Source organism: Cetorhinus maximus, chromosome 6, assembly GCF_964194155.1.
Source record: "Cetorhinus maximus chromosome 6, sCetMax3.hap1.1, whole genome shotgun sequence".
NCBI classification, from domain to species: Eukaryota; Metazoa; Chordata; class Chondrichthyes; order Lamniformes; family Cetorhinidae; genus Cetorhinus; species Cetorhinus maximus.
The window spans coordinates 130,583,837-130,596,698 of NC_135884.1; the positions used below are offsets into that span (position 1 = coordinate 130,583,837).

The 12,862-nt window shown below is 40.2% G+C and overlaps 1 protein-coding gene across 1 annotated transcript in view; it reads right to left on the reverse strand.

Annotated features, from left to right (window-relative positions):
• Nucleotides 1-6,104: 6,104 nt before the first annotated feature.
• The window catches only part of pmfbp1 (polyamine modulated factor 1 binding protein 1), a 967,668-nt gene continuing 960,910 nt past the window's right edge, over nt 6,105-12,862 (reverse strand). The window contains exon 44 of the mRNA XM_078544531.1: nt 6,105-7,745. Within this exon, the coding sequence (XP_078400657.1) occupies nt 7,658-7,745 (88 nt within the window). The 3' untranslated portion in view covers nt 6,105-7,657. The remainder of the gene's footprint in view (nt 7,746-12,862) is intronic.

Here is a 12,862-nt window from a genome sequence, read left to right on the forward strand (position 1 = left end):
ATAAATGTAAGACCGAATAAAGATTGGCTCCAGTATCATCCCTTGCTAACTCATTTTCTGGATTATAACAACCAGCAGCTTTCTATGGCCCAGATGGGACCTCAGGGTTCTCCTGTTGGAACAGCTGGGTACAGATCCAATAATAGCCAATGAACCAGGCAGGCACTTCTGACATTCTCTCATAGGCTCAATGCCTGTCCTTGTTATTGAACTCCAATATACTTGTAGCAGCAGATTGGGCCTCCAACCATTTTAGACCCAATGTGTGGTTTGCATTTCAATAATTGCTCTTTGCTATTGATAAAGGTATAACTCTTGCAGTATTCAATCTTACTATCTTGAACTTTTGTAGTTCAACATTTGAAAATGGGTTTTGGCATGAATTAATTGTATTGTAATCTTACCAGGAAGGCACTAAAGGGGTTTTGAAGTGGATTCAGTAAGTGTTGGCCATGGGCAGTGTTTAGGTATGAGACGTACAGGTTGCATGTATGTACAAAGGGTGTACAGGAGTGAGGAAGAACAAAACAAGCAGTTGCTCAGCTTTTGTTATTCCATTTGCGCAGTGGGAGATTTGATATTGCTCATGATGAAAACTTTGCACTTTAATGGTGTTGGTGGAATAATCACTATGTTCAGTTTCCAGGGATTTTATCACTTTCTTTGTACCCATGGGGGACTGTTCCATTTATTTAATCAATACTGATTATAACTGGGTTTTATGGATCGGTTTTCTCAGCACACTATTTTTGGTATAACAATTACAGCAACACACAATGACAGATCATGCCCCCACTCATCCTTATGATTAGGTTGTATACATCTCAGGTTGCAGAGCCCTGGTTAGAAAATAATTACCCCATTTAATAATTAAATTTGACATTTTAGCGATTTGGCCTAGAGCAACACAACTGTGTATAGAACTACAGAATCTAAAGTGACTTCTACAGCTTCACATCCTTTCAAGTGCTGGTTTAATGAATGTTGCATTTGCTGGAAATGATCTCATAATCCAGCATGCGTCATAAGGAGACAATCTTTATACCTGCTTACCAGCAATGAGCTGTTAAGTAGGTATGCTTTGTGAGTGACTGGCAGCTCTGGCTTTCTTCAAGACTCAGAACATAACAGCATCCATCCATCTATGCACTGGTGACACCACATATACCTTCCTGTGGGCTTGAGCAAGTTGGAGCACCCAGTTATTTTACACCTGCATAATCTATCTGTCATGACCAAGACAGTTTCTTTCAGTGCATTTCATTCACGTTGACAAAGTGGGTATAAAAAAGGCATAACAGTTAGCCCAGCCCAGTACAAATGTTTTAGGAACAGTGTAAAGGCGTCAGAATAAATAGGTTAGTCGTTAAGTTTCAAAAGAGACAGCTCTACAGACAATGATTCAGCCAGTTTAATTTATTTCTTTAAAATGCCACCTGTGTTAGATTCTTATAATTGGTCTCCGTTATTCAGCCTTAAAATGGGTTGAGAGAGAAAAAAAATTGCTTAAGGGCATCAACTAGCATAGGTGTTTAATTGCTTCAGGAGCTAGTCCAATCCGCCAAATAGGATTGTGCTTTAAACACAATGAAAAAAGAACCAGAGTTATTTTGCTGACAAAAAACATGCAATAGAAAAAAGATAATGAGCTAAATTTTGAAGTGCGCACACCATGTGTATCACACAAGTCAGACAAAATTAATATAATGTTTCCAATTTACTTTTTTCCTTTCTTCTGAGGGTAAGATTTGCAGGGAATAAGTAGCAATGCGACATAGTCTCAGGATTCTCATTGGAAGAATCAAGAGAAGTGAGAAGAAATCCTTTTCACATATAAAGGTCTCCGATCACAGTTATAAATCTTTTTTGTACCTTTGCCAGTGCCTCTATTTCCTTTTATAATATGGAGAGCAGAACTATGCAGAGTACTTTTAAGTGTTGTCTAACCAAAGTTCTATGCAAGTTTAACATAACTCCTCTGTCTTTCAATTCTATTTTTCTAGAAATGAACCCCAGTACTTTGCTTCCATTTTTTTACAGCCTTGTTTTCCTGTGTTGCTACCTTTAACGATTTGTGAATCTGTATCCCTAAGAAAGAAATACACACTGCTGCCATTGTGTGTCAGTGGTGGAGTGAAAGTCCCATTAATTTCTCCAGTACTATTTCTTTACTAACACTAATTTCTCATTCTGACTCGATCCTCAGTTCCCCACAATGTCGTATGTGTCATCTACCATGAAGACAGATACAAAATACTTTCTCCAGTCTATGCTTGTAAGAAACCCACATTTGTTTTTTTTTACAAGACTGGGGCAAAATACGTTAATCAAATAAACTTGCAGTACAGATGTGTAAATGGCAAATTACAATAAAGATTGTGAGCTCCTCTATCCTATTTAGACTTTGTTTTCCAAGGCATCGAAAAGGAGGGGCCTCCATATTCCTTCCACCCAAATGCACTAAGTGTGGTTGGAAGCCCATTAAAAGCACACCAGATTTGAGAGTTTGTGAAGAAAATGGAAAGCCTGCTGAGGAGTTGGGAACATTCTGGAAGGTAAGTGTGAAATATTTTTGCACCCTTCAAATGTCACAATTAGGCGTGGTATTGTAATGCAGGTGTGTTTTATAAGGATAGGGATCTGTGCTTTAAAGGTATGTTGACTTTTACATTGAACAGCATTGTGTAATTGTTCACATGCATTACAGTACTTTTCCAATGGTGAATGCACCATAATGCAGTGGAAGATATAAAAAGGTGTCTGCTTCAGTCATATTTTTGAGCTCTGATTTAATTGGACTACCAGATCTGGCTATTTTAAAAAAAATTGCTTCTGAAGATAGAAAAAGATGACCTGGACCTGCTCCTCCATTGATTAACAGGCACTCACCTTTGAAATCGACATTTGTTTTGTCAATGGAGCTGGAAGATTTTATGACAGCTGCTCCATTATGAATGCTTGGCTGCATTTCAAAAGTTCTGCAGGTAGTCTTAGAAATATTGAAACTTTTACAAGCATACAATAACAGAATGTGGCTTTGATGTGGTTCCTTGTCTGTTTACAAACCTAACAGGCACTTAAAGGATTGCAGGGTTTTTTTCCCCTTGAGGCTTTTTTGCCTATGATACTGTGTTTGCATTCAGGGTTTTCTTAGATTTTTAGAGGCTTGATGCTTTTCCAATGATTTTGAAGTAATTCCCACTGTTACTGCATGGCTCCTGATGAATGTTCATGATGCACACTCGGTGAATGGCTATGGAGGAAACATGGGGAGCAAGGATGTCATGGGTGATCTAAGGGGGGCATGGAGGACACATAGTGGCAAAGAGGAGAATGGAGAGGCATGGTGGATAGAGGGTGGAATAGAGGAGGCATGGGTGATCTGAGGGGACATGGAGGATACATGTGGGCATGGAGGGGGCAGAGGATCTGAGGCTGCATTGAGGGCACACGAAGGTGTAGAGGGCCATGGGTGATCTGAAGGGACAGGGCCTGGAATGGGGTTTGGGTGGGGGTGAGGGAGGTGTGGGGTGAGGTTTAGACAGCTTTGGATCAATGTTGAGAGCTGGGCTGGTGTGTTGGAGAACCGAGGTGAGCCTTCTAACTGGCCCTCCTCCACATCCACACTCCTCATGCACTTCATAGTAGCTCTAAAATGCACTGCAAACCTGACATGTGTGAAAAGACAAAAATGGAGTATGAAGTCGCACATGGGTCGTTTGCAAGCTGCGAAAGTGTGCAGTTTGGGTTTTCACAGCCCTAGATGAAGAGTTGGCCCGGTGTTTTATTACAAAGAGATTGGAGTATATGTGTAAAGAAGTCTTGCGGGAAATAAAATGATCCTGGTTGAGACTACGCCTGACCTCACCTTAGGAATGATATACCTGCCTTAAGAGGTGTGTAAAGAAGGTTCACTAGACTGATTCCTGGGATGACGAGACTGTTGAGAAGAGATTGAGTATATTAGGCTAGTGGCCCCTAGAGTTTAGAAGAGGTGATCTCATTGAGGCGTATAAAATTCTTAAGTGGCATGACAGGATAGATGCTGGGGAGGATGTCTCCCCTAACTGGGGAGTCTAGTACTATCGGTCACAGTTTTTGCATAAGGGATTGGCATTTAGGATCAAATTAGAAGAAATTTCTTCAATCAAAGGGTTATGAATCTTTGGAGTTCTGTATCTTAGAGGACTGTGGATGTTCAGTATATTCATGGCAGAGATTAATAGATACTTGGACATCAAGGGAATCACAGGCTATAGGGATACTGCAGTAAGATGGAGTTGAGATAGATGATCAGCTTTGATCTTATTGAATGGCAGAGCAAGCTCAAAGGGCTGAATGTCTATTCCTGTTCCTATTTCATATGTTGTTTGGTATAAACTATACCCCAACGTTTCATGTTACTCAGTGCACTTGCTGCTAACTCAAATTATATATGGTGTGATGGAATACTCTCCACTTGCCTGGGTGAGTGCAGTTCCAACAACACTTAAGAAGCTCAACACCATCCAAGACAAAGTAGCCTGCTTGATTTGCACTCCATCTGCCATCATAAACATTCATTCCCTCCACCACTGACGCAGAGTGGCAGCAGTGTATACTGCAGCAACTTATCAAGACTCCTTTGACAGCACCTTCCAAACCTGTGACCTCTGCTACCTAGAAGGACAAGGGCAGCAGATGCATCAGAATACTACCAACTGCAAGTCCCCCCTCCAAGACATGGGAACACCATCCTATGATGTGATATCATGTGATATCACATGCTCCTTCACCGTTGTTTTGTAGATCCTGGAACTCCCTCCCGAACATCACAGAAGATGCACCTACATCAAATGGACCTCAGTGGTTCAAGAAGGTCTTGTCAATGGCACCACATTCTATATCTGAATTAAAACAAACTAAGCTCACACCAAATTGGGCATCACACAATGATGAGTATGTGTTCCACTGACCCTGCCTATCACATCTTTTGGCCGATGGGAAATGTGCAAGAGTGGGTTGTTTAGATATGTGCTCAAATTTTCAGTTTTTCCTTTAAGGGTAGTGCTGAGATTGAGACCTCTATGTAGCAAATATGTGTCTGTATATTGTTATCTAGCCATGGTATTAATCAGCAACAGACTCCTGACTATATTACTGCAAATGGTTTTGAGATTTTATCATATGAAAGCACTGCACAAAGGTAAATGAGAACATCCAGACTGTAAAATGGCTCCAATAGGCTTGCTTTATCTAATTACAAACACACAGAATTATCAGCTGATCATTTATTATCTATGTTGGAGATTTTTATGATTGTCAGTTTATTATTACATCCATAGTGCATGGAAAATATATCAATTTCAAGATAAATGCTATGTTCTATAGAGTCTACGAACAGGACTAATAGTTACACACAGGTAAAAGGTATAAACAGGTTACAAAAATCTGGATTGTGCAAAAAAGCATCATATATATATGATGGAAATAAGGTTCCAGTCCATCATCCTATTGAATACTAACCATAAGCACGGTAATAAAGTTTCCCTCTTCATAATCATGGAGCTATAGAATAATCAATTTTAAAAGAACTATTCAATTTGATTTCTCTTATTTATAGCAAGCTGAAAACTCTGCTAATAAATTAAGTAGATAACTGGTAATAAATGAGAAATCCTTTTTGTTTGAAATCTTATTTGCACATACATTCAATATGTGAAGATCTGAGCTTGAAATAGACTTCTTACTCGCTTGATGCACAAGTCCTGCAGGAAGGGTACAGCTCTCTTTCTTCCATTGCACAAAAATACAAACCGGTTCTGCCTGTGTGCTATCCTGAGTTGAGAGCCACCAGACCAGCAGAGGATTTTACTGTCAGTTGATGGTATCAGTTAAAATATTAAAATAAACAAAAATTAAATGCAGGCAAGTCTCGTGAGCGGTACTTAATAACGATTGACCATAACTATTCATGAGGATTAATTTCTGCAGATGGATTTACACTGTATTTTTCGGTGTTTCATTGACTTTACTGCTGAGGTTATGGCAGGAGACTGGCAGAATAGCACAGAAATTGAACACCAAAGTGGTGATAGCATAATAGCACTGACAAAAGTGCATTTGAAGTGGGAAATAATTTAATGAAGTTTGTAGACAATATACATCATGAGATTATGAGTTTACAATAGTTTTAAGTTTTGATATTGTTCTTGGTGATTCAGTCTGCTGCTTGGAAAACAATAGGTTCTTAAGACTGGAATGAGTAAATGGATTGCCCCTCTCCGATTTTCGGTAAACATGTTGAGACACTTGGATAGACTGAGTGGCAATATTAACAAATATAGGACATCTTGCACAGTTTAAAAAATATTACCAAGGTTCAAACTGTGGGGTGCAATGTTTTCAAAGATTAATTCAAAGACCACCAGTAGGACTCCTTAAATGAAGACTTTGTTTTGGATTTCAATTAAAAAATACTGCCCTTATTTTTTTCAGTATAAAAATAAAACAAAAACACTAATTTTACTGGTGCCACTCCTGGTTTCTATATCACACAGCATTGCGCTAACCTGTGTAAAAATTAAGAATCCTGCAATAAGCAGAACAAAATAGAAAAGGTTACTTGTGTAATCAATCACTTTCACTGAAAAATGTTTAAGTGATGGGTTACTTCTAATAATCCCTTCGTTCCTTTGTCATCTACATTGGAAACACTCTAACCAGGTAGATTGGTTAAAGAAAGTGTAATTAGAATCGCAAATCATTTCATAGTTGACTCAAAGTGACAACATACTGCATGGTATATTACTGAGTTAAACAGACCAGAAAAGTTCCAGATTTGGTCCAATCGGGAGGGGGTGTCGTGAGAGCAATGGCCTGCAGCTTTGATGCAGTTTTTGTACCTTTTTGGTAGTGACCTAAAGTTCCTTTGAAGGGCCATCAGTCCATTTAGGTCGCTTGCAGATGGAAATCCTGAACTTTGCAGGCCCAGCCCCCTTAAGTGCCCAAGGCAAACCCTATTCCAGCTAGGGTCGCAAAACAGGTGTTAGGCTCTTAGCTTATTCAAGGGATTTGACCCTTGTTTCAACAGCTGCCAGGGGCACATCCATAGTGCTTGCACCAATTGTGAGCTTAGTTCCCTAAATTAGACTTCTGTATCTATTTCCCATCCAGAAAATGGGCACAACAAGGTCTCATGTCTGCTGGAACCTATGCAAATCAAAGGGATCATTAATCAAAGGAAATTAGGAAATAAATCACTTTAAAAAATGCACTGCTAATTTTGGCCATTGAGTTACAATTTTAATGTACGTAACAGCCCTATTGATGGAACTTGAATGCCAATGGACAAGAAAGTCAGGCAGGGTGTAAGATGGGCTCCTATTCACTCTCCATCTCTTTGGCACCAAACGCCATCGATTTTACTCCCCCTATTCTATGTAATGATCTGCCTATTTTTGTTGCCCTTTTGTATCTGAGCTGTCAGGCCATTTGATGTTTGAATCCAGTTTTCGTGCACTTAATTTCTGCTTTTTGGAAAGATCATCTATTCAAATATGGTTTGGAACAGCACGACAAAGATTAAAAAAAAACTCTTCTTAAAACTGCTTCAGTGGCTGAACAGATAACTGTGGCCTGTGCCCAGGCTCAGTCTGGACTCCCAGGCTGCAGATTCCTAATCAAAGTTCCAGTTGGCAGCAAGAGCCTTGGGCTTTCTCAAGTTCCCTGTGCTGCTGAAGGTTCTCCTCATTGATCGTAGTGAGCTGTAGGCAATAAAAACAAGTGCAAATTAAGTAAGTCAGTTTTTTTCTACAAGTATGTGAACAAGCAATTAATTTTTGTGGTGCATACACATTTTTTCAGATCACTGGTGAGTCACCAGGAGGCACCTCTTGGAAAGTTGGATGATACACGCTATAATACTCCTATCGTTATAAAACAATTATTCTGCTGCTGAGGTTAGATCTGAATGTAATGTGGCCCGGCCTTTAAAGTCACATTCCCCAAGTGCTATCTATACACTGCATCCTGAGATCAATTAGAAGTTAATCACTTTGGGGAAGGGGCTTGCAGCTTTAGAGCTGCTTGTAAATTTATGGATCCAGGTGGGAAGAAAATTTATTTTATATTTTTGCTGCTTTGAAATACAATGTGCAAAGTGAGAATCTCATTTAAAAAATTAAAAAAAGACTTGATAATTGTAAAAAAAGAAATTCTTGAAATCAAAGAAACCATTGCTACTATTGTCTGTAGTTAATGTATATCAGAATTTCTGTAATAAATCAATCTATTAATTTGTTATTTTGAGCAGAATAGGCATTGGAGAGTAAAAGAATGTGATGCAGATGAAATATTTCCGCTGTGTGCTAGGTGTTGTGAAATCATAAACAGTTTTCATAAACATTTTTATCGTTAAAGTGGAACTGAAAAAATGCTGCTGGGATATAAGCTTTTGAAAATTGCTTCTGTGCCATATTACATGGTGCTTTTAAAACACATGAATAAATAGTTGTACTCAGTGAAGTAGGGCAGGTGCAAAATGAACACTTTGCAGAGTAGGAGGTGCTTGTAGATTTCTGGTTCCAGGTAAGAAGAAACACTGGGGGTAGAGGTGCACAAATTATTGAAGATGACAGGGGAGTTTGAGAAAGTAGTTAATAAAGCATACGGAATCCTGGGCTTTATAGATAGGGACATCGAATACAAAAACAAGGGAATTATGATAAACCTATAAAACACTGGTTTGGCCTCAACTGGAGTATTGTGTCCAGTTTTGGGCACCACACTTTATGTGAAGGCATTAGAAAGAGTGCAGAAAAGATTTAAAAGAATGCTTTATTACACGGATAGGTTACATACAAACTTACAAGATAGGAGCAGAAGTAGGCCACTCGGCTACTCGAGCCTGCTCCGCCATTCAATAAGATCATGGCTGATCTGTTTGTTTCGAGCTCTACATTCCCATCTACCCCCAATAACTTTTGATTCCCTTGCCTACAAGAATCTATCCCCTTCTGCCTTAAAAATATTCAGTGACCCTGCCTCCACTGCCTCCTGAGCAGGGAGTTTCAAACCTGCACAACCCTCCAAGTGAAAAAAATTCTCCTCATCTCTGTCCTAAAAGGACGACCCCTAATTTTAAAACAGTGTACCCTACTTTTGGACTCACCGACAAGAGGAACCATCATTTCCACGTCCACTTTTTCATGACTGTTCAGGATCTTATATACTTCAATCAAGTCAAGCCTTAATTTTCTAAACTCCAGTGGAAACAAGCCCAGTGTGTCCAACCTTTCCTCATAAGATAACCTGCTCATTCCAGGTATCAATCTAGTAAACCTCCTCTGAACCATCTCCAATGCATTTACATTCTTCCTTAAATAATGAGACCAAAACTGCACACTGTGGGCAGAAGTTTTCCGTCGGCGAGCTGGGGGCGGGGCCTCCTCGCCGACGTGGGATGACGTTGGGGGAGAACCCCCGACATCACCCCGCCCCACTTAAATCTTCAGGAAGGCGGGGGGACAGCGCGATTAGCTGTCCTCCCGCCGACCTATCAGTGGCCAATTGAGGCCATTGACAGGGTAGTTAAATCAATTAAAGGCCCTGCCCGTCCAACCTTAAGGCTGGCGGGCAGGCCAGGAGCCCCAGCAGGCTTCTGAAAAAACATGGAACCTCATTCACCGGCGGGATGAGGTTTCATGTCGATTTTTAAAAACTTTAATAAAGTTTCTGTGATATTTATTAAGATGTCCCATCTCGTGTGACATTGTCACATGAGGGGGACATGTTAATAATTTTTTTATTTTTCTATTTTTAAACTTTCAAACACTGTCAGCACTCTCCCTGAGGCAGCACTTAGTCTCAGGGAGATGTTTGGCAGTTGGGGAATTCCCCCCCGCCGGCACAGGAAGCACATAGTGCTTCTCATCGGGCAGCCGCGGGGCGGGTTTTAATTGGCCCGCCCACTTAAAATGGCGGCGGGGCCCGTTTCGGCGGCGGGGATTGGCTGCCCGCCTGCCGCTGAGCCGGTGGGGCCTGCCTGCCCATCAAGGGCAAAATTCTGCCCAGTATTTGAGATGTGGTCTCACCAATGCCCTGTATAATTGAAGCATGACATCCTTACTTTTATGTGCAATTCCTCTCATAATAAAGGATAGCATTCCATTAGCCTTCTTGGAGAAGCTGGGGCTGTTCTCCTTGGAAAAGAGAAGACTAAAAGGAGATTTGATACAGGTCTTCAAAATCATGAGGGGTTGGACATACTAGATAGGCAGAAGGATCCAGAACCAGAGGACACTGATTTAAAGTGATTGGCAAAAGAAGTAACAGCTACATAAGGAAAAATCTTTCTATGCAGCAAGTGGTTAGGATCTGGAATGCACTGCGTGGGAATGTGCTGGAGGCATGATTCAATTGAGGCCTTCAAAAGAGAATTGTGTAATTATCTGAACAGAAAATTTTGCAGTGTTATGGGGAAAAAGGAGGGGGACTGGGACTAGTTGAATTGATTTTGCAGAAGGCAGACATAGACATGATGAGCTGAATGGCCTTCTTTTATGCTGTAACTATTCTATGATTCCATGACATCATTAGAGACTGATTTGCATAATTAATGCTTTGGGCGGGTGTCCTTGCTGCCTGAAATTTCAAATTTCAGGTGGCCAGATAGGGGTAGGAACAGAATCCCCTGCTCCGTTTTAACTCTTGGTTTCTGCTTGGCAGGGTTTAAAATGAGCCACATGTTGTCTGAAGTATATAGCTTTCATTTTTGAAAAAATTATAATAAAAATGACTGGCATTTGTGCAACAAACAACCAAAATCAAGGACACTTATTTTTGACGACATATCACCTAACCTGAGCCCTAAAAACTCATGTTTCTGCCATTGGCAAACTAATACCTTAAATTCTAAGCTCCTGCTCGGAATCTTTTTCTTGAATTACCATAATTGTGCTGTTTTTATCCTGTTTGGAATCAGTTCAGCGCTTTTTAGATACAAATCTGACACAAATGCGCATTGCAAAATGGGCAAATGCATATCCATGATCATCTCTAACACTGATATGTACAGAATGGGGCTCAAGGTCAGCTTAAGGTGAAAGCAAATCAAAGCAAGTGTCCCTAATTCTTCGTCATCTTCTTGGTTTTGTGGTCTATGTCCTTGATTGGTTGGTTTAAAGATCAAGATGCATGAATGTAATTAGAAAGGAACAGTGGTTAAAATGTCTACAGCCTTTCTTTGTTATTAGGCTTGTCACTGTATAAAGAGTTGCTGTAGTAGCATATCCCATTTTGGTCCAGAGTATGAAAATGAAATGGGTATTGTTTCCTTCATGCCTAAAACATGATGACAATCTCTGAAGACAAAACCAATTGCCCAAGTTGCACCTGAAAGGTGTTGCATTCTATCACATGCTCACTCCTAGTTTTGATACAGTACCATAAAAATAACTGAAGATGTATAAAATATTTCTATAACACATCTTTCACATACATGAAAACGATCACAAATATTCTGTACTGTTCAGATAAAACACAATCATATTGTACTGTAAGTGTTATATTCCATATGCCATGGCAACATTTTTAAAAAAAAAGCCTTGGGATTTGTTTGCATAATTTGGCACAAAATACAACTACAAGTGATTTGAACCAGTGTTCGTTACAGGTAAGTGATGTTTTATTGCTTCTGGATATATTTGATGTAAATTATGAAAGGCAATTGCAAGTAAGAAGAGTGCTATTAACTAAGACAGATTTGTTTAACAGCTTGCCTAAGTGCCTGTCATTATTTATAATGTATGCAGACGTTTGATATTAAAGTGCTCAATATGGTGAAAGCATCGTCTGTTGAGTATAAAATAGACAGCATAGATCAGTCATCAATTCTAAAATGTGAACACTTTTGGAGGTGGTATAATTGCAGCAATATTCAAATGAAACATTTCAAAAACGTGACTTTTTTGTGAGATCTAATTGTTTTTTTCATGGTTCGTGATCATCAAAGTGATTGTGAGCCGGAGAAATAGAATGTTTTGTACTTGCTGACAGAATTGAATGCTCTCAGGTTAATTATGACATGAAGATGTTACAGCATGAATCTCCCTCCATTGGACCGACAATGTACTGACCCAATGGTCTAAAGAAAATCCCCCTGAGACTGATATTAACATCCTTATTTCCTACTCCCAGTATTAAATATTTTCTAATTATTGTCAAATTTAGGAATATTAGGAATTTTAACTTAAGAAAGAAGTGTGTTTGTGTTGGGATGGAATTAAAGTTTCAAAAATCACATTTCTAGCCAAAACCCGCCTCCAACTTGCCCACTTCTGGCTTAAACTGAGATGGAAATGTGGCGGGCAGTCAACCTGCTCTAAGGAGGCTGTTTAGTACTGTAAATTTGAGCCTCATTGTCATTCAGCTTTTTGACTTTAACTCTGATTGGTTAGGGCACCCAAAACTCAGGAAACACAACACCTACATCCAAGTAAAGGATTGCAGATCCAGGAGGTGAGTGCCTTTACATTTCTGGATCTAGTGTGCCTGCCTGAGGAGCCCCCCTGTGATTGGGAGCCCCTCACATGTAAGCCCCTGTAAGGCCATGACCTTCCCCCACAAGTCCTCCGACCCTCCTGAGGCTACCGATCCCACCCTATCAGGTTTTTGATCTCCCCGCTGAAGCCTCTGACTGCATCGCCAGGCCTCCATTTGGCTTAGATATCACTCCCCCTACAACCTGGGGCTTCTGAACTGAAGCCTCCATCCCCACCACCACCTCACTGGTCTCTGATCCGTTCCTGTGATCTGTTCATTTAGCACCTCACTCGATTGACATGTCCTTCAACCCCCACTGCGGATTTACTCGTTCCCGTGG